General features: G+C 43.4%; 1 protein-coding gene across 6 annotated transcripts in view; it reads right to left on the reverse strand.

The window, feature by feature from the left end:
* ADGRL1 (adhesion G protein-coupled receptor L1) overlaps positions 1-23,221 on the reverse strand; it is a 631,260-nt gene that overhangs the window by 242,452 nt on the left and 365,587 nt on the right. For all 6 annotated transcript variants that reach the window (XM_073622453.1, XM_073622449.1, XM_073622454.1 and 3 more), the window contains exon 3: positions 8,221-8,434. In XM_073622453.1, coding sequence (XP_073478554.1) covers positions 8,221-8,434 — 214 coding nt within the window. The remainder of the gene's footprint in view (positions 1-8,220; positions 8,435-23,221) is intronic.

Genomic DNA, 23,221 nt, shown 5'->3' on the forward strand with positions numbered 1-23,221 from the left:
AAGTACCAATCCCCTATATTTTCCTCCTGGGGCAGCTGAATGTTGACAAAAGGAGAAGCCTACTTTCCGCTGCTGCAGGAGGAAAATACAGATCGGTTCCACTAAATTCTACCCACGCCACCTCTCCTGTCCAGGTTCTGAGGGTCGGCAAGGAAGGGTTGTGATTTACCTGTCACCTGCCCACCATTGATAGGTTGCCAACCCCAGGATTAGGGTGTGCCCAAGCACACCTGGCACACCCCCTGCACACGCCTATGAGATTAACCACTTAAGGACGGAGCCTCTTTCTGAGATTTGGTGCTTACAAGTTAAAAACTGTTTTTTTTGCTAGAAAATTACTTAGAACCCCCAAACATTATACATTTTTTTTCGAACACCCTAGAGAATAAAATGGCGGTCATTGCAATACTTTCTGTCACATCGTATTTGCGCAGCGGTCTTACAAGCACACTTTTTTTGGAAAAAATGCACTTTTTTTAATTAAAAAATAAGACAACAGTAAAGTTAGCCTAATTTTTTTTATATTGTGAAAGATAATGTTATGCCGAGTAAATTGATACCCAACATGTCACACTTCAAAATTGCGCCCGCTCGTGGAATGACAACAAACTTTTACCCTTAAAAATCTCCATAGGCGACGTTTAAAAAATTCTACAGGTTGCATGTTTTAAGTTACAGAGGAGGTCTAGGGCTAGAATTATTGCTCTCTCTCTGCCGATCGCATCGATACCTCATATGTGTGAGGTACGAGGCGCGTTTAAAAATGATTTTTTTTAATTTATTTTTTATTTTATTTTGTATTTTTGCACTGTTCTTTAAAAAAAAAAAATGTGTCAACATCCCTTGTAGTAAAAAAAAGCATGACAGGACCGCTTAAATATGAGATCGGGGGTCAAAAAGACCTTGGATCTCATATTTACACTAAAATGCAATAAAAAAATAAATAAATACATTTTGTCATTTTAAAAAAAATTGTTAAAAAATGTCCCTTTAAGAGCTATGGGCGGAGGTGACGTTTTGACGTCGCTTCCGCCCTACAATGGTATGGAGATGGCTGGGGGCCATCTTCCCATCACTCCTCTCCATGCCACTGATGTGAGAGGATCCGATCGCCTCCGCCACTACCGACGGCTCCAGTAATTGGTTAAAAAGGTGATGTTGCTTAAAATGTTACTAAACCCAGGACCCTGCATTCACTATATCTGGTCTGGTGCTAAATACCTTTTCTCATCAGCAGTATAAAGCAGTCTTGTGACTTCTATCAGTGTCTAGTTAAAGCTTGTAGGAGGAGTTTTCATTCTCCTCTGAATGTCCTATGAGGCTCCATGACCCCTGACACTGTCTGGACAGTGCTTATTTGCCCCATGTGCTGATCACATGCACCCTCCCAAAATAAAAAAAAAAAACTCTCCAGCAATACACACCAAAATGAGCATGTGCAGAGCAGTGCTGGGACAAGGTCATCCAGCGCCCAGGGCAAAGATGCCAAACTGCGCCCCCCTTTGCCTTAGGGTTAGGGTCATGGTGCCCCCCACCCCTGTAATAAACCATTGCGCCAGGGGCAGCCGCCCCTCCTGCCCACTCCTTGTCCCGGCCCTGGTGCAGAGTGGTCCTAGGGCTCTGTGCAATCAGCGGATGGACTGAGGACTATAAAAAGTGGAAAATGAAGAAGAGAAAAAAAAAAGAGAAGGGGGGGTCAAAGAAGACAGGATCAAACAGCCTTTTTACACAATGCGGATCATTAACCCCTTAGGTTCCACAGTGAGTATAACAAGCATGCTTTATTGCATATACAGACTGATTTTACCGTAGTGGGTTTAGTAACACTTTAAGGGGGGAGAGGTTAGGGATTGGTAAAAACAAGGCTCAACCACCTATCCTTGCTGCTCCCCAGTGACAAGTATAAACTAAAACTACATTTACACTAGCGGTGGCCCTTGTCACCCCTCTGAAAAGCAGTAGGAGGTGGATTGCTTTTCAGAAGCATTTGACAGGTGGCGAGGAGCCAACATGCCATCTCCTTGTCACCTGTTTTAACCCTGTAAATGTCACACCACCACTCTGCAGTCATGTGCATTTCACGACGGTTGTACTGTCCGACAAATTAGCTGTAAAGCATCATTTTCTCCATGCCTGCAGCATGTGCTCAACTCTGTCTGGCTGTCTTTGCAGCATAAGGCATAGTGGGAGGGGAGAAAGAGGCTCAACCACCATTTATTAACCCCCCCCCCCGACTGCAAGTGAAAATGAGCCCTTAGGGTTCATTCACAAGTGCGGTTGGGGGGCTGTAAAATCACACGGCAGCAGCAGTCTGGGGCGTACACATGCTTCAGCCTTTTTTGGTTTGCAGGAATTATACCCCCTGGTGCATTCGCTGGGCAATACTGCCCACCAGACACAACCCATGCAAGTGAATGCTGCAGCTGCCCCATAACTATGTGCAATGCACGCAATTGTGGCATGGTGGTGAGGCCGAGTGTGGATCGCTTTTCAGAAAAGCGGCAGTCCTTGCCGCTAGTGTAAACAAGCCCTTAATTAGTTGTATTTAACTGCTGGTGGACGGCTCTACCAGTCACCCTGATGTACCTGTATGTTGCGGTGAACTTCCTGGTTTAGAGGCGCACATGCGCGTTCCCCCTGTTATTCTGTGCTGTGATTGTGATTTGTCAGCAGGTTACAGCCAATGATTTTGGCTGTATCCCTGCTGATCGGCTGTGGCCAATCACAGCACAGGCATCTGTGTGTTAGTAAAAACAACAAGCAGGTTCTGTCTGGATTTCTCCCTGTTTTCAGTTACCGTTCAGAACTGAAAGCAAGGAGAGACTCCAGACAGATCAGTAAGTAAAAGCGACACACATATTGTATTAGTGTCACTAGAGATGTCAGTGCCAGGTAGTCAGTTTTTGTCTATCCCAGCCAGTGGCAGTTAGCACCAGATTGACCGCCACACTATCACAGTCCCACTATAAGTCGCCATTACTAGTATAGTGTCTGTACAGATCAATATCTTGATCATGGTCGGAACTATATTAGTTTCCCCAATAGTATAGTCCCCAAAAAGGCAGATGGTTTTTACCAAAGACATGTAGCAGAATACATTTTGGCCTAAATTTATGAAGGAGCTTGATTTTATTGGATGTTTTATAACAAAAAGTAGAAAATATTTTTTTTTCAAAATTGTCACTATTTTTTCATTTTTATAATAAAAAACCTAGTAGTGACTTAATACCATAAAAGAAAGCTCTATTTGTGTAAAAAAAAATTATATAAATGTCATTTGGATACAGTGTTGCAAGAACGAGCAATTGCCAGTTAAATTAGCGCAGTGCTGAATAACAGACTGGCCTGGTCATGAAGGGGGTAAAATCTTCCAGAAGTTAAGTGGTTAAAAATACATGCAATTATTTTATTGAACATACAAGTGCACTAATCGTGGAGTTCAAATGTGAAATCACACATAACCCTTTGCCACTAAATCAGAACCTTTATTAACTACTTCCCACCCAGGCCAATTCTGACACTTCTCTCCTACATGTTAAGTCATTTTTATCTTTTGCTAGAAAATTACTTAGAACCCTCAAACCTTCTATAATACTTATAAGCAGAGGCCATAGAGCAGTGGTCTCCAAACTGCGGCCCGGGGGCCAGATGTGGCCCTTTACTTGGTTTTATCCGGCCCTTGGGACACTATTTCATTCGCTGATACCAGCAATGGAGCAAAACCCCCCCCCTGCCCCGCCCCACCCCCCGCTGACACCAGTGAAGGGCGCACATTTCCTCCCCATGACACCAACAATGGGACACAATTCCTCCCACTTACACCAATAATGGGGTGCAATTACTCTCTGAAAGAAACAATGAGGAATTATTTTTCCCCACTGACGTTGGGACCTTTTCTACTCCCACTTGCCGCAGTGTGGCCCTCCTGAAGTCTGGAGGACAGTAAATTGCCCCTTTGTTTTTTTTTTTTGGGGGGGGGGGGGGTATTTATTATAAAAAAAGGGAATGAAACTGCGCTGTAGACCAAATAAATAAATCGTTAAAAAGCTGCAATCCTGACAATAAACATCAATTGTGGGAAAACATAAAAAATAAAAAGAATTGCGCTAATACATGTGCAAGGTAACATAAACAAGTATAGTGATAAGTGCAAAAGTGGAAAAATTAAATGTGAATAACAATTAATACAAATCCACCATAATGTCCCAATGAAGTAAGAGCTCAATATAGTATGTAGAGAGCTCCAATTCGCCCAAAAAGTGCAAAAGCCAAAAGTCCAAGTGATAATGCGATTAGTGACATCAGAGGAGGGTCCACCACCCGGGATAGAAGGGGTTGCTCCTTACCAGATGGCCATGACTCCCCACTACAGAGAGTCACAGCAAGCAGATAGGATCGTAACACAGAGGTTAGAGACTTCTATCAGCATCCACCAGGGGTCGCCTCACCGCCAGTCACTCCAGCCAATGGCAAAGGTACACCATAGAATGAAAAAGGGGGCTCACATAGTGTAAAACCATCGAAAATTTATTTAAAAACAAGTAGCAAAATGAACACTTACAAAACGTCTGTAGATAAAAAGCCTTAAGTCCGGTTCCTTGGCCACAGGAGCACGGACAAACCCGTCCTACTGGAATACAACACTGTATGGGGGTGACGTCAGCGCGTCGTCTGGCTCCGCCCATTTTACGCGTTTCGTGACATCATCACGTCTTCCAGGGGCACTATTATAGCAAAAAGTAAAAAATATTGTTTTTTTTTCCTAAATTGTCGGTCTTTTTTTGTTTATAGCGCAAAAAATAAAAACCACAGAGGTGATCCAATACCACCAAAAAAAAGCTCTATTTGTGGGAAAAAAGGACATCAATTTTGTTTGGGTACAACATCACACGACCGTGCAATTGTCGGTTAAAGTGACGCAGTGCCGTATCGCAAAAAATGGCCTGGTCATTAAGGAAGCAAATCTTCCGGTCCTTAAGTGATTAATGAATACACAATGAAATGAAACCACAATATTAATCTTTTTTTTTTTTTTTTGCTAAGATCTAAAAGATGATGTTACGCAGAGTAAATAGATGCCTAACATGTCACACTTTAAAACTGCATAAGCTTGTGGAACAGCACCAAACTACGGCACCTAAACAGGTTACTGGTTACACAGGTCTGGTGCTAGAATTATTGTTCTTGCTCTGACATCCGCCTTAAAACTTCACGTGTGGTATGTTCGCTGTCTATGTTTGCATGCAGGACCGACGCGTGCACTCACCTTTACGTACAAGTATGGTGGGACGGGGGTGCCTTAAAAAATTTTATTTCTTTTTATTTTATTTATATTTATTTATGTGTAGCGGGCACCTACTTTTAAGCAGGTGACCTTTCTTGTTAGCTTCTGTTACAGGTAAATTTAGACAGGCTGATGCTATTTGCAGCAGGCCTGTTTTGTTTGATTTCTATGTTTGAGTGACAGGTGGTTTATGTGTTGGTCTCGGCCAATCATTAATTTGCTTGGTAATCCCGGGACTCTCATATAAAAAGGGGGTTACATGGTGGCAGGGGGAGTCCGAGTCCAGTCCTGCTCTGAGGAGCGAGAGAGCCAGCCTGGTTCCCGGAGGGGAAGTTGGAGGTTTTCCCCTCCAGGGAGCCAACTTAGCTTCACCTTAGCGAGAAGGGTGGAGATCCGGTCCTCATGGAGGAACAGACGACATCTTGCCGCGTGTAGTCGTGGATGTCGTAGGCCGCCCCTGCGGGGAGGGGAACGGGCCACAAAGAGATAGAGAATACTGAGGATCATTGCGGATGAAGTAGCAACAAAGCGTAAGGAAACTGGGCGATTGATCGTTTATGAGTGGCACATGAACTATTGATCACGTGAGTGAAAGCCCAAGGGAAAGGTACTGCCAGAGACTGAGGGTTGTTGGTGCACAAGTCAGTGAGATGGGCAGTAATGACCTATGACTTTGAGTTCAGCATTGCCCCGGGATTCCAATCAGTCAAGCGGGAGGAGTTATTCAGATTTGCTCTCCTTTAGCTTAATTTGGAAGTACCATGTCGGTGGGAAGTAGTGGTAACGAGGTAGCGGGGAAGCTGCAAGCACACATGTAGAGATATGGATCGTTCTTTTAAAGTTATCCAGATGAAGAAGTTTTTCAGAGTGACTCTTTATCAAATCATTCTCTATCAAATCTACTTCCGTCGTCCCTGATTTAAGAGATCATTGAAAAATGATTTCTTGACTGTCCGCAAGTTTACTCAGATTTTCCTGTGTGATTCATTGAAAGATGACAATGTAACAGAAGAACATCTCAAAGGAAGTCCTTCTCCCATCCCAGTTTATGTTGATGAATAAAGCATTAAGAAAAAGCATTAAGGACTGTGACTTTTAAATCTATGGACTGCGAGGGTTGAGTAGTAAACGTGAATTACAGATATAGCAAATAATCAGCCGCTCCTTCGGGGGTAAGCGCTACATTTGTTATTATTTTTTTATTTTTACAGTCTCTTTTTTTATCACTTGTATTGCTTTCACAAGGATTCTAAACATCCCTTGTGACAACAATCAGAAGTGACAGGTCCTCTTTACTGAGATATCTGGGGTCTATTAGACCCCAGATATCTCTTCTGCTTATAACAGCATCTCATCAGACCAAGGTCGGTCTGGTCTGATGCTTGTACTAGCTAGTAATGGCCGGTAACATAAGCATGCGCACAGAGTGTGTCGGATGTACCTGGGCACATCCTAAACACCCCATGCGGCACAGATTCCCCCTGCTGCCTGGGCCCTATGTGATTTACCAGCCCCTTCCTTTTCTGAATGAACACATTGAGTGACCAGTACCGTGTTCATACATAACTGAAGCATAGTAAACTGTGTTATATGTACACACACACACACACGGGAGTGTGTTTGGGCTTTGGGATGCACACCCTAATGCAATAGGCTGCGCGCACCTATGGCCGGTACACAGACCGAAAACCGGAAGTGACAAAAAGCTTGTCGCTTCCAGTTTCTAATACTATAGAGATGGTCAGGTACAATCTGGTCCCCGTTCAGCTCTATGGTAAGCTGGTGGAACTTCGGGCTTCAGTGTCGGGCTCCCTGATCACAAGGGAGAGCTCGGAGAAGCACCTGAGGGCAGCGGGGGCGGGGGGATAGAATGACCCCTCCTGTCACCTGTAAAAGCAATCCAGTGGCTAATTAGCTGCTAGGATGGCTTTTACATTGTAGGAAATCGCTTGCTGAGGAGAAGAATACGGGGCTGATGCCTGTATATGCAGGCATCATCCTTGTAGAACCACTGAAAGTCCAGGATGTCATATGACATCCTACAGGCGGTTTGTGGTTAAGCAACTCATCACCTTTCTCAGCCTGGGTTCACACTGATGCGAATTTACAGCGGGTTTGATGCTTTTAGGAACACACAGATTCGCAGGTCATGTAAAAAGCATAGTATTTCATGGCTTTGGTTCACATATATGCTTTGCGAATTTGGTGCGAGAAAAAAAAAGGGTCCTGTGCGTGTTGACTGCGAGTGCGATGCAAATTCCTATGGTGCAGTGTGAATTTTATCTTCATAGGCTTCAACTGAACTTGCAGCAAACTTGCAGCACAATATCACATCTCTGCGAATTGTTCACTGTCTGCCTCCTGAAATTCGCTGTAAATTTGTAGTAAAATCGCTGTAAATTTGTGGTAAATTCGCATTTGTCCACTTCAAAACGCAAGGCAAATTCGCACCTCACACAGGACAAAAAAACTGATCAAATTAGCAGTACATCGCATCGCAGTAGTGTAAACCTAGGCTAAATGTATCAATGTCGATCGGTCTATTTATATATCTAAAAAGTCTGCTTGAATACTAACTAAGGTACATTTCCCTACTTTAAACGGAAAGAAATACTTTTGAAAATGCATATATACATGTAATAGTCCAGCATAATCACAGAATAAAACTCAAAGATCTTCAGATCATCTCAACAGCATAATGACAGAACCCTGCAATTCCAGCATTTTATGGGACTTCGGAGTATTGCTTATTACTGCTCCAAAAACCACGGAATAGCTTACAAAATACAGACAGCTGCTACATTTATACTTCTATGGGAAATCTTCAGAAAGGAAAGCTCCAAAATATAGGCATCAGTACAAATGTTACCTGCCAACCTAGAAACATACATAATAGGAATGAAATTATTTGGTGTGAAAGCAAGCCCATTACCCACCTCTGTGACATAATCTTGAAGGCGTCCGGCAGGTAGCACTGCACGTTCTCCATTTGGAACGGGTCGGCGTCGCAAATCTTGTCGTCTGTCCTCCCATAGTTGGCATTTTCCACCATGATTACGTCACTGCCCGGGCACCTTAATTCGATCGGGTATCCTTCACATGCCAGTTCCCGACGCATCAACCCGAATGGAAGAGCCGCACGACTCAAGCCTGTAGGGGATAACAGAAGTCCAGTTACTCCACCATGAATCTTCAATTGGATAGACAATGAAGTGGTATAATAAGCATATAGGTATGATACACATTCTGTATAGTAATAATATTCAAAGTATAGCAAAACTCAAGAACAAGAATTAGAATATGGCCTGGATCTGAACGAAGCTAAGAGGAGGGTCAGCATGACTGGGGTGAGCAGTAGAGGTGGTCTTGCGCAGTGTGCTGGAGGGTTTTATTATGAAAATTTATTTGCCAGATTGAGTTGTTGATGGAGCAGGGGGTAGTTTCTTACTATAAGGAGAAGAGGCTGAGCCTTGTTGGGATCAGTGGGAGCTTGTACCTGTATCAGTGAGGTCTCTCCAACCCCTGGACATGTTGGTTGTTCTAGTGTTCTTTGGTTTTTATTTCTTCCACTTTTGTTCATTTGTCTCACTTATTTGCCTTTTTGTGGGTGTTTTTTGTTATGTTTTTATTCTGATTCATTCTTTGGTGATCTTGGATTATAATATACATTTTATTCCCTTGTCATAGCAGTGTGTAGGTGGGGGGCAGCATGGTGCAGCGGGAATAACACACTCAGTCCCAGTGCAATGAAAGAATTTGTATTGAAATAATGCAGAGACAGTTCACAAATAACCCAGTGGGAAGGCAGCCCAGTCGGGAACACTCACGGTTCCAACAGTTGGCAGGCCCGGATTTACTCCCTTTGCCGCCCCAAGGCCGGGTCCTTCAATGCCGCCCCCCTGCACACACACACACACACACACACACACACCACCATTCTCGTCCTTTATTGATGACTGCTACAATAGATCAATTAAAAACACATCTCCACACACGAGAACACTGAAAATAACTGGCTTTAATTGTACAGACTGAAAATAGCAGTAAGAAACTCCCTACAATTTTTTTGTTCTAACTTTTATTTTGGCAAACTCATAGATAATATCTTTGTAGGACAAAGTATTTAAAAGTTCTGACTCAATGGCAAGTAAAGCTAAACTGTTCAGCCTTTCTTGACCCAAAGTTGATCGTAAATAGTTCTTTATGCAATTACATTTCATTCATTTTTATGCACCACAGCTCAGTTGCAGTGCACAGAAACAGTATGCACTTTGCACCACACTGCTCAGCACGCAGTGGCGCTGTTGCAGTGTGAACAGGACACATAGTAAACAATTGTTTTCTATTTCCCTTACAGAGACCTGTGTTTTGCTAGGAATCACAGACCCCCTTTTACATCAGTGTCTTCAGTCCCCCCCTTCACATCACATCACAGACCCCCTTTTACATCAGTGTCCTTAGTCCCCCCTTTACATCACATACTCCCTTTTACATCAGTGTCCTTAGCCTCCCCTTACGTCACATCCCCCAGCCTCATTACAAACCCCTATCACAGACCCCCCATTACAGACTGACCCATCACAGACTGACACCCCCCATCACAGACTGACCCATCACAGACCCTCCCATCACAGACTGACCCCCCAAATCACAAACCCCTCATTACAGACTGACCCCCCATCACAGACCCCCATTACAGACTGACCTGACCCATAGCAGACCCCCCATCATAGACTGACCTCCCCCATCACAGACCCCCCATCACAGACTGACCCCCTATCACAAACTGGTCCTGACCCATCACAGACTTCCCATCACAGACTGACCCCCCATCACAAACTGGTCCTGACCCATCACAGACTTCCCATCACAGACTGACCCCCCAAATCACAGACTGACCCCCCCCAATCACAGACTGAGCCCCCATGACAGTCCTCTCTCAATATCAAACTCCTTTACAGCACAGCACTCCCCCCTCCCCAAAGAACCCTACCTTATTCACACAAGACATGGAGCCTGGCCACTCTGGACAATGGACAGGACTTTTCACGCACGGACCTGCCGCACCTGCCATGCTGCTGTGTTAGTGCGGCGGGGGCGGCTGCGAAAGCCGAGAGGTGGCTGCAGGAGTGGCGCTGTCCCGAAGCCTGGCCTTGGTGGCCTTGTGGGAAATCCGGCCCTGACAGCGGGTAGAGAGCAGAATGCTGCCGAGGAGAAGAATGTGGTCTGGCCATCTTGTGACTAAACAGGCAGGTGTCCACAGAAGTTGTGAGCCCTAAGCTTTCCCTCCTCAGCAGGAACCTTTCTCTGCCACTAGTTCTGCCCCTACCTGCCCCTAGTCTACCAACTGACAAATGCATACCAAACCTGGGAGCCAGGGCCCTAAAAAAGCTCCTCCTGACCCAAGATGGCTACCAGAGTCACATGGGGTAGCAGCATGCAATGGGATAACTTCCCCAGTCACAGAGGAAACCATAGAGGAACCCTGTTCCTCCTGACTTCCTCTCCAACTGAAGTACTGCTGCGGGAGAGCTCCACCTGCAGTGGAGAAAGTAGACTGCACCTGCCTGGGATGGAGAAGTTGTTGTGTTTAGTTTACTGGGGTTAGAGATAATTGAGCCTCGGTGCTCTGCAAGTCCCTCAGTCATGTAACATTCTGTGCACTGAACTGACATCTGTTTTATCAGCCTTCCCAGTTCTCTTCTGTGGACTACAGAACACTTCCCCACAAAATTATGGGGATGGGGGGAGGGGTTTGTTCTGAAGTCCTAACATACTTCCTGTCCAAGGATGATAACACTACTATTTTATAGATACAGTGACAGGGGGTTGTCACCCCTAGGACAGAAGTGTGTTACTGCCAAGTTCACCAGGTGAAAATAATTGAAAAAAAGCCTGAGGCTGGGTTCACACTATCTTTGCATGCGGCTCACAGCAGGGGTCCGGTACGTCCCCGTTCACCGTTTCAGGTCCGATTTCAGCCCGAATCTTTGACTGAATTCGGACCTGAAACAGACCAAAAGATGCACAGGGCTCCTGTGCAAATTCGCAGTGGTGCCGCAGCGGAGATATGTGAACCGGCTCCATAGAGAGCTGGTCAAAATCTCCTGCTATTGCGAACTGGATGAGGGGAACCCGCATTCCAATTCGCAATAGTGTGAACCTAGCCTCAAATAAGAAAACAAATGCAACTAACACTGGACTGTTAATCCTCATTCACACTTTGCATAGCAGGAACTCACGTTCCCACTCGCAATTTCGTGTGGGTGATTTTCACGCAATTCTGCGTGTTGCGCATAGGGCAGCCCACGTTTGTCGCCCAAAAGAAGCTCCTGCTCCTTTTTGGGTGAAAAGCTTTACATAATTTTTAAAGGCAAGTTTTGCCTTTAAAACAATTCTGTTGTGCGACGATCATGACAAAGTCGCACTGCATTTGGGGTGCCATTTAGAATGAAAGGCACCCAAATCATGGTCCCCTGCAACTCAGTTGCTGCATTACAACTAAAATGAGTGCAATTGCACAGTCTATTTGCCTTTAGTTAAATCAACCCCAGTAAGTTCTAAGAACAGATACTGTAAGCCTCACTCATCCTGGTCAAATACATTCAGTTTGTTACCTTGCATTAATAAGGCCCTGAAACTCTATGATTCTTTAAAGAGAAGTGTGGGATTAAAAAAAAAAACATTCATATTCACCTAGGTGGATGCAGCATTGATCTGCTGCATCTGTCCCCCCGCCATCTCTGAGTACCAAGAACTGAGCGATTAAAGACCAATGATCATTCAATTCTCGATCTTCACTCATGACTATAGAGTCAATGACTCTATACTCTGCCCCTCCAGCGTTCACTGGAGTGCTGAGCTCTGGAGGGGGTGGGAATGGCTGACTCAGACTTTCAGTGGCACCCTGAGGGGCTGGGCCAGCTGCCGGTCAGGCATCCGGGTGGATCTTGACATTAAAGTTGGGATCTCTCCAGAGCCTGGACCAGCTGAGTGACTTCACAAGGCTTTAGCCCACTGTCGGCTGAATATGGGTCACAGGAGTGCAGAACAAAGTGCACTCTTGTGATACCCAGGAGAAGTAGGGCCAATAGAGGGATACCATTTAGCACAAAGTATATAGACTAAGGACATGGCCCCCACATATGCCTGTTTCGGAGACCATGAAAAATTATTAAAGACAAAATGATTGGGTAAACCCACAAGTGCTGTTTTCCCTTTATACTAGCTTTCTAAATAACAAATGGGGTGCTCTAGAGGTTGTATCAAAAGTATAATGTTAAATAACACTTGTTGCAGTTAATACATTTTTTTAGAGGTCTATACATCAGACCAAAAAGAGGGACAATTGAGGAGGAAAGAGGGACTGGAGACTTCGGTTCCAAAAGATGGACAGTTGAGAGCTATGGATATAGTCTAACAATGTACAGCATAAGGTATGTTATGTACATGTAACAATAATGTCTTGGAATGAAGGGTCATAGCATTATGCTGGGGCCCACATGGGATGGCTCAGAGGGGGCTGCATTTTCTCTCCTTTTATCTATTTACTAGGTTGCCATTGGTTGCCACTGTTGCTCAGGGCAGCAACAGCAAGAGGATTGGTAGCAAGGGCCAGCGTCAGGATTGGAGGAATTTGGCGGGCGCTGAGCAGCGCTGAAGAAGCCTATATAAGGGGCTGAGTGCAGCGGTCACTGACCGTGTGAAGCAGAACAAGCGACACCACAGAGCTGCAGCATGAAGCGCCGTTCGTCTGAAGGTCGGGAAGAACTCCTGTGCCGCCTTATTGAGAGAGCGGAGGGAGAGGGCGGTGAAGAATGGCTCCTGCAATGCCTAGGGGAGGAGCGCGACTCGGCTCCGCCTGCTGAGACATCACTCACTAAGCAGAAGATGGAGGTAGCTTCGGCCCCAGTCGGAGGCGGGACTCGGCAGCAGCCGGGGAGGAAGAAGAAACGAACGAGAACAGCGGCTTCGCCTCAGGTGACAAGGGAGGAGAGGGCTGGCACTTCAAGAACACAGAGAGAGCCGGCTATGAGGGAGAGCAGCGCTACTCAGCTTCCCCAGGCTGCTGCACTCAGTGAGCATCCGTCATCAGCATATGATGGTGAGCAGTGTACAAATATGGCAGATGTTTCATTCCTAGTGAATTCATTGTCAAATATTTTACAACAATTTAAAGGGGCACAGTCTGCTGGTGCTAATAATATTGCTAATAGTTTTAAAGGAGCACAGGTCACTGGTGCATTGAATATTAAACAAACTAATGTTAATTCACAAATTCTAGGGGCACAAAGAGAAAGGTTTGGTGCTAGTCAGGTTTTGCATACCAGTAAAATTGATCAGAGGGCACAGATATCTGGTGCATTTGAGCCTGTTGGTAGTGATACTGAAATATTTACAGGGGCACATGATTATGGTGCTGTTAAAAAATTACCATTGAATGAAGTTGGTTCAGTATGGCAAAACTTAAATGAGTCACAAATGACTGATCATGGCATGTTAAACCATGATGATGTGGTTTACTCTCCATTGTCTGTTAATCCTATCCTGCCTATCAGGCCTTCAGCAGTGGCAGTTGGGGAGGCTTCTTTTAAGGAACCCTTACCATGTGTTCTGTCACCGTTAGGTTTCCATTTAGCCAGGCCTGTTAAAGAAAAAATTTGGAGAGGAGAATTCATTGACATATTATCTCTTTTGCCGGCTTCTAAAGAATTTTTGTTGAAATCTGATAGGCTGGCAGCGGATAGATCCGAGGAGGACAGGAGAAGGGCCATACCAAGGACCTTCCAAAATTGGTTGCAGGCTTTCTGCATTTATGCAGCAGTTATGGGTGAACGTTTCCCTGCAAAGTGTTCAGGTTTATTCCAACACTTAGATATTGTTGCAGAGGCCTTTCGTCATTTCGGTGGCTCTTCATGGTTCACATATGACGAAAATTTTCGCCAAAAATTGGCAGTCCACCCCTCCCTGCATTGGGGTTCCAAAGATGTTGGGCTATGGCTGAATCTCATGTTGCCGCCTAAGCTTCAGTTTACTCCAAAAGGGGTATCTACTGCACAGTCTGCGTTGCGTAAGGGATTTTGCTTTTCTTTCAATGAAGGGCAATGCAAGTTTCTATCAAATTGCAGATACAAGCACGAATGCTCTCATTGTAGTGGGAACCATCCGGCTAGCAGGTGCTTTCGCAAAACTGCAGCGACAGCTTTTCAGCCATTTCCCGGGCACGCTCATGGGAAGGGCAGTGACTCCAGTGAACCTCCCAAGAATGCTCCCGTGGTTAGAGCGCTATCCAGATCGCAGGATGGCGGCTCTGCTAACTGAAGGTTTCAAGGAGGGTTTTTTGGTCCCGGCCTTTCAAGGCTCGGGCTGTTCTATGGTTCAGAATTTAAAATCTGTTTATACTAATGCTTCAGTGGTAAGAAAGAAAATTTACAAAGAACTGGAAGAAGGGAGGGTGGCTGGTCCTTTTGCTTCCCCGCCATTCGCAAATTTTAGGCTTTCCCCGTTGGGTTTAGTTCCTAAAAAAGAACAAGGTTCTTACCGTCTGATACATCACCTTTCATATCCGGAGAACTCCTCTTTGAATGATGAAGTGGCTGGTGTTGAAGCTCCTGTTTGCTACGCATCATTCGACGAGGCTTTGGTTATATTAAGGAGTCATGGACAAGGGGCCTTGCTATCCAAGGCAGATATTAAGTCAGCATTTCGTTTGCTCCCGGTCCATCCACAGGGCTTCAGTTCACTAGGTTTTCAATTCTCGGGTGAATATTTCTTTGACAAATGTATGCCCATGGGGTTTTCTTTGTCTTGTTTTTATTTTGAAGCTTTTTCAACCTTTCTTCAGTGGGTTTTGTCTGACCTCTATCCCGATGGAGGTTTCCTACATTATCTAGATGATTTTTTATTTGTTGGCTCAGCTGATTCTCCCTCGTGCCTCAAATCTCTTCAGTTATTTTTTAATATTTGTGAGCACTTTGGGATCCCTTTAGCAGCAGAAAAGACAGTGTTTCCATCCACTTCAATTGAATTTTTAGGGATTACCATAGATTCAGCTGCAATGGAATTTAAACTGCCTCTTCAAAAAATACAGAAAATGAGATCCATGATCTCAGTTTTTCTTTTAAGAAAGAAAGTATTATTGAAGGAGGCCCAATCTCTTCTGGGTCTGTTTGCCTTTGCAGCCAGAGTCATTCCAATGGCTAGAGTGTTTTCTCGCAAGTTTTCACTGGCAATCAGAGGCTTTACAAACCCATATTCCCATGTTCGGATCTCCAAGAGCGTTCGGGAGGACCTTAGAATTTGGGATGCTTTTCTGTGCCATTTTAATGGCTCTACTATATGGCAACAGGATTTTGTTACTAACGAACAGCTTAATTTTTTCACGGATGCAGCTGGGTCTTCAGGCTTTGGAGCATTTATGGATGGGCATTGGTGCGCAGGTGAGTGGCATCAGGACTGGTTACAAAAGGACATCATTCAAAATTTGGTCCTTTTGGAGCTTTTCCCTGTGATAGTCTCTTTAGTAGTTTGGAAAGACGTTTTTGCGAATCGCAGAGTTCTGGTGCATACTGATAATAAAGGTGTTTTGTATGCAGTGAATACTTTATCCTCTAAATCTGAACCAGTGATTAGGCTACTACGTTTTCTGGTTTTACAATGCATGCGATTCAATATCTGGTTGAAAGCAGAGCACATTCCGGGCGTGCAGAATAATATTGCTGATGCTTTATCTCGTTCACAGTTCACGAGGTTTCGGGAATTGGCTCCGACATCGGATCAATGCGGAACTCCTTGCCCGGATTTCCTCTGGGGCTTAATATGGAGTTAATTCTTGGTAACTTCAAGAATTCAGTGTCGAAGAAAACGTGGTCAGATTATCGCCTATCCTGGTCCAGATGGTGCTCCTTTTGTCAGGACTTTGGTCTGGATTCTCTTGTTGTCACTTCTTATGTCTCCCTGTCTTTTGTGTCTTCATTGCTTCAGGCTAATCTTAGCCCAGCTTCTATCAGCAAAATTTTAGCGGGGGTCTCCTTCTTTCTCAAATTCGCAGGTTTGCCATCTCTAACCTCTTTCTTTCAAGTTAATCAAGTTTTAAAAGGTTTTAGGAGGTCAAAACCTTTATTGGATAATAGGCGCCCTATTTCGGCTGCTATATTGGTTGATCTCCTTAAGGTTTTAGAAGTGGTGTGTTTCTCTGAATTTGAATTAATTTTGTTTAGGGCCGTTTTTTCAGTTGCCTTTTTTGGCGCCCTCAGAATTGGGGAATTTACATCTGAAAATAGAAGGTCCTCAGCTTTTCTCCTCAAATCACATGTCATTGTGTATGATGGGTCCCTTAGCCTTTTTCTTTGTAGGTCTAAATCTCTTCCAACAGGTCAAGGTCATTGGATTTCTCTGTCTAGTTCTACCAATCCTACAATATGCCCGGTGCTATTGGTGTCTAGATATATGTCAATTAGACCATGTTCTGATGATTCCTTCTTTATCCACCAGGATTTGTCCTCTCTAACTAGGTACCAGTTTTCAGCTGTGTTGGCTGCTTCTCTGAAACGCTTGAACCTATCTGGTTTTTGCTTTTCTTCACATTCTTTTCGCATCGGGGCAGCCACCACAGCTGACTCTCTAGGTTTCCCGGCAGAAACTTTAAAAAGAATTGGCCGTTGGGGTAGTGATAGATATAAGATTTATGTTCGCCCCGATCTACTAATTTTGTAATCTCTTTTCAGGATCTTCCGCAGCTACAGTTTGGATTGTAGGTCATTCCTACGTTTTCTGGGCAGCCAAGCATGCTGAAACTAGAACCTACTCGGCTAATTTAGGTCTGGACTCTAAGTCTTTCACAGTATTGTGGTCAGGTATTAGGGGTTTGAGGTGGAAAAATTTGAGAGATCATTTACTTCACTTATCTAATGTTTGGCCTTTACCCCAGATCTTGGTGCTTCATGCCGGGGGCAATGATTTAGGCAAAGTTAAGACGTGGGATCTTCTATGCGAAATCAAGAGGGATCTTTGTTATATTCAACTTTTATTCCCAAATGCTATAGTAGCATTTTCAGAGATGATTCCTCGTCTTCTTTGGTCCCCGTCGGGCAATTTATTTTATGTGGACAAGATTAGAAGGCGTCTCAATAGAACAATCCATAGTTTTTTAAGTTCATCCGGTGGCATATCTTTTCGCCACTTAGAATTAGAGGGTTTTGTACATGGTTTATTTCGTGGAGATATGGTCCATTTATCTGTGATAGGCTTAGATATATTTAATATGGGTTTACAAAATCTAATTGAATCAGCCACGGTGTTGGGGGGGGGGCCTCGGCCGGCAGCACTGCTGCTGTCCTCAGCCGGTGGGGAGTAGTCGTCCAGCATTGTTGGATGGACACCATTTAATTTGTTCAGTTGTAGCCAGGATGGCTTTATATTCTTTAAAATAAATTTGAGTATTTTAGGTAACCCCTATGGATAACACCGTGGCCTTATAAATACCAATTAATAAATGTTTTGTTAAATTTAATTAACAGTGTTTGTCTTTATTATAATCCCATCTGTGCTAGCCCATGAAGGGTCATAGCATTATGCTGGGGCCCACATGGGATGGCTCAGAGGGGGCTGCATTTTCTCTCCTTTTATCTATTTACTAGGTTGCCATTGGTTGCCACTGTTGCTCAGGGCAGCAACAGCAAGAGGATTGGTAGCAAGGGCCAGCGTCAGGATTGGAGGAATTTGGCGGGCGCTGAGCAGCGCTGAAGAAGCCTATATAAGGGGCTGAGTGCAGCGGTCACTGACCGTGTGAAGCAGAACAAGCGACACCCACCCACCCGCCCCCTTTTTTGTCATGATGTTGTCCATGAGGGGGAGTAGTCGTCCAGCATTGTTGGATGGACACCATTTAATTTGTTCAGTTGTAGCCAGGATGGCTTTATATTCTTTAAAATAAATTTGAGTATTTTAGGTAACCCCTATGGATAACACCGTGGCCTTATAAATACCAATTAATAAATGTTTTGTTAAATTTAATTAACAGTGTTTGTCTTTATTATAATCCCATCTGTGCTAGCCCATGTCATATTATTCAAAGCATGGGTGACATCTGTATCTCAGTCTACAGCTTCAGTGTTTTTGGCTCTTTCCAAAGACAGTTGTGGCCACTTCTGGTAGTGCTGGCACATAACAGGGATAATTTGATGGCCCTGGTCAGAATTCCATGTTTTAAGGTTCTTGGCGGACATTTTGGAATGCAAACCCTGGGAAGACATCCATTTTACATGACTTTAGAGGTTTCCATAAAAGAAAGATAGGCCCCCGCCGAGAGGCCTTCGCTGTTGCTGTGTTTTACACCTGTTGTTTACTAGAGTTTTCACATAGTTACTATGTGCAGTTGGTGTCTAATATGGAAATAACTTTGCCCCCAGCAGTCCCTATAATTTCCACAGATGTCTGTTTTCTCAGACTGCATATTGCAGGTGCTATATCAGAATTTTTATTACCATTAAATGTGTCCAGATGGCTCTTGGTGAAGTTCTCGTCTTGCTTATCTTTTTCTGTCAATTTGATTATTGGAAAAAAAGGCTTAATGACTTCAGAGGAAATTTTACATCAAGAAGCACTGTGGTGTTGTGCATAGAAAGAAATCAAATATTAGCTGATAGTTTCCGATTTTTTGCCCTGGCTACTGTATGTAACATGCACAATATGGGCAGGGTTGGGGTGTTATGATGAACAATGCTGAGGAACTGTGGGCAGTATATGCAGAAGAGGAGTTTGAAGGGTATGTCGGTGGGCAGTATGTGAAAGAGAGGAGTGTGGAGGGTATGGCGGCAGAAAGTATGTGCAGAAGAGGAGTGTGAAGGGTATGTTGGGGGCAGTATGTGAAAGAGAGGAATGTGGAGGGTATGGCAGTGGGCAGTATGTGCAGGAGAGGAGTGCGAAGGATATGGCTGTGGGCAGTATGTGCAGGAGGGGATTTCGAGGGGTATGTTGGTGGGCAGTACCTAAAAAGAGAGTGTGGAGGGTATGGCAGTGGGCAGTATGGAGGGGAGTTCAAAGGGTATGTTGGCGGGTAGTATGTGCAGAAGAGGAGTGTGGAGGGTATGGCAGTGGGCAGTATGTACAGGAGAGAAGTATGGAGGGTATGGCAGTGTGCAGTAAACTAAAAGCAGAGAGTAGAAATATAAAGTAGGTACCACAAGGTTCCAGAATATTCCTGCAGTGGTCCAGTAATTTTATTTCATAGAAAAAGTACTATGCAGTCCTTCTCTATTTCTGACTGGCTAGCAAAATTTGTAGTCACATGGGAGGGGTGTACAGTATATTTCCTTTACTGGAAAAGAAAATGTACAAGAGGAGAGGGAATTTTTAAATAATTTAACCAAGTAATGGCCATCAGGACAAAAAAATCTTTGTTACTGACCAAGGACAGTGCCTACTCACCTTTGCCTCTACTAAATCATAGATGTACATCTTACATTAGCATAAACATTGTAAAGTGGCCTGCAGTGCCTGCACATATCTTAGAAAGTTTCTTCTTAGTTTCCCCAGAAACCCTAAATCCTGGGGTGCTCTAATATGAAAACGCCAACACTACCTAGAGTATGCAATGCTAATCTACTTCCTCCTGCTTTCTGAACATTTCTACCAACTTATCGAATATCGTATTGAAGGACAATCTTAGTGGCCGGTACAAAGGTACAGAAGGTTTAAAGGGGCAGGCCAGCTATCTGCTCTGCTAGAGTTGGAATTTTTATAATAGAGCATCCCGGGATTTTGGGATTCTTAGATGGTTGAATGTGCAGTGCGTGTGCAAGTACTGTGAAGTATCTGCTCTTTACTCTTGAGCCATGTTTTGGATACATTTTTTTAAACTTTACACATACCTATTTCTCTCAAATATTGTACACAAATCTGTCTAAATTTGATGAGGATGACGAGCATGCAGATGAGCTTCCCTGAGACGGTTTCTGACAGTTTGTGCAGAAATTCTTTGGTTATGCAAACCGATTGTTGCAGCAGCTGTCCGGGTGACTGGTCTCAGACGATCTTGGAGGTGAAGATGCTTGATGTGGAGGTCCTGGGCTGGTGTGGTTACATGTGGTCTATGGTTGTGAGGCTGGTTGGATATACTGCCAAATGCTCTGAAACGCCTTTGGAGACGACTTATGGTAGAGAAATGAACATTAAATTCAAGGGCAAGAGCTCTGGTGGACATTCCTGCAGTCAGCATGCCAATTCCACGCTCCCTCAAAACTTGCGACATCTGTGGCATTGTGCTGTGTGATAAAACTGCACATTTTAGAGTGGCCTTTTATTGTGGCCAGCCTAAGGCACACCTGTGCAATAATCATGCTGTCTAATCAGCATCTTGATACGCCACACCTGTGAGGTATATGGATTATCTCGGCAAAGGAGAAGTGCTCACTAACACAGATTTAGACAGATTTGTGAACAATATTTGAGAGAAGTAGGCCTTTTGTGTACATAGAAAAAGTCGTAGATCTTTGAGTTCAGCTAATGATAAATAGGGGCAAACACAAAAGTGTTGCATTTATAATTTTGCTCAGTGTAGTTTATAAATGATAATGAGATCTGCCAGCACAGTACAGGCAGGGTTCATTATGGTAATCAATAACTCCCCAGCCCCCTCCTAAAGGTAAGCAGCAATTTTAAATATTTTTCACATAGCAAGCTATGCGAATATGAACCTGTTACAAATATAAGTAGGTGTTATCATAATTTTGCTGCAAAAGGGGAAATATATTTTGAAAAAAAAAAAAGAAAATATGTACAAAACAATATACATCCCTTTCAATTTAATCTCCAGCAGATGCTTGTAACGCTACTGTACCTTTTTTAAAAAATGTTTTGTTTTTTTACCTGCTGGCCCAGTATATTCTCCATCAGCCTAAGACTGAATAGGGCTCCCTCACCTCTGTGGCATGAATGTGGGGGGTCTACACCAGAAAAAAACTGAAAGCAGTGATTTCTAGAATGGGTCACATTCCTCCCAGCTCATGTAGTAAAGAAAAATTCCAATCCATTGCAGTGCATCGTCCCTATAGCAAATCACAGGTTATACAGACAGAGCTGTTGGGAAAGAATTTCTGAGTTTCTGGTTGTCTGGGTAAGATTATATGATTATAGCTAGAATTTAGACGTGACTTGGGTCAGATGACCCAGCCGCCCAGGGTAACAACTACACTTTGCAAAGTAAAAATTTGCTACAGTCTTTATCTTTTAGGAACCCAAAATTAACACATTAGCTCTCTCCTGTGTGTAATTACAGGTTTCTCCTCGAATACCAGTACTGTGTCAAAGGGTTCTCAGCCTTTATAATGGTCAGTTCTCTAAAATGCCCTTGCGTGACTTACAAACGCGCAACTCTAATCTAACCTTCAGAGAGTTAATTGCTACAGTGGAACGTAGAGGTGGCCCAGTGGAACACTATATCCTTCATTAGGCAGGGGTGAAAGCGATGTTTTTTCCAAATAGGTAAGAAACTGATTGACCTGTACGATCTGAAATTTCATAGTTACAGAACATTGCTCATTCTTAACTGCCCCGTAACCAAGGCTCCTGTGTCCTAGTTTCCAAGAACTGTTTTTTTTTGTCATTGAAATTCATTAACTAAGAATACTTCACACACCGCACAGTTTGGATTCCTAGGGGCCCTGCATTGAATTTTTTAGTGTAACAGGGCAATCAAGCCGAGTAATCAAACATATTTTCCACGTTTGACATTCAAAACAAGGCACCAAGCTGCTTTAAAGGGGAGAGGCACCAACTAATATTTATAAGTAAATGTTTTCTGTTGAAAATTGAATCCTTTAGCGATTGTACATATCACTGAGATGATCTATAGTAGAGACTGGAAAAACAAGAAACAAAATTTAGGAATTTCCCCATAATGGCAAGTCAGGCATTATCTCTAATTATGGATGATCTATGGTAGAGTCTGGAAAATCAAGAAACAAAATTGAGAAAATTCCCCATAATGACCAGTCAGGCCTTATCTCTAATTATAGTTGATCTATGGTATAGATTGGAAAACCAAGAAACAAAATTGAGGAATTTCCCCATAATGACCAGTCAGGCCTTATCGCTAATTGTGGATAATCTGTGGTAGAGACTGGAAAACCAAGAAATAAAATTGAAGAATTTCCCCATTATGACCAATCAGGCCTTATCTCTAATTATAGTTGATCTATGGTAAAGATTGGAAAACCAAGAAACAAAATTGAGTATTTTACCCATAATGACCAGTCAGACCTTAGCTCTAATTATAGATGATCTATGGTAAAGGTTAGGAAACCAAGAAACAAAATTGAAGAATTTCCCCATTATGACAAATCAGGCCTTATCTCTAATTATAGTTGATCTATGGTAAAGATTGGAAAACCAAGAAACAAAATTGAGGAATTTCCCCATAATGACCAGTTAGACCTTATCTTTAATTATAGATGATCTATGGTAAAGGTGAGGAAACCGAGAAACAAAATTGAGGAATTTCCCCATAATGACCAGTCAGGCCTTATCTCTAATTATAGTTGATTTATGGTAAAGATTGGAAAACCAAGAAACAAAATTGAGGAATTTGCCCATAATGACCAGTCAGACCTTATTTCTAATTATAGATGATCTATGGTAAAGGTTAGGAAACCAAGAAACAAAATTGAAGAATGTCCCCATTATGACAAATCAGGCCTTATCTCTAATTATAGATGATCTATGGTCAAGATTTGAAAACCAAGAAACAAAATTGAGGAATTTCCCCATAATGACAAGTCAGGCCTTATCTCTAATTATAGTTGATCTATGGTAAAGATTGGAAAACCAAGAAACAAAATTGAGGAATGTCCCCATAATGACCAGTCAGGCCTTATCTCTAATTATAGTTGATCTATGGTAAAGATTGGAAAACCAAGAAACAAAATTGAAGAATTTCCC

The sequence above is a fragment of the Aquarana catesbeiana genome, linkage group LG03 (assembly GCF_042186555.1).
Source record: "Aquarana catesbeiana isolate 2022-GZ linkage group LG03, ASM4218655v1, whole genome shotgun sequence".
Lineage (NCBI taxonomy): Eukaryota > Metazoa > Chordata > Amphibia > Anura > Ranidae > Aquarana > Aquarana catesbeiana.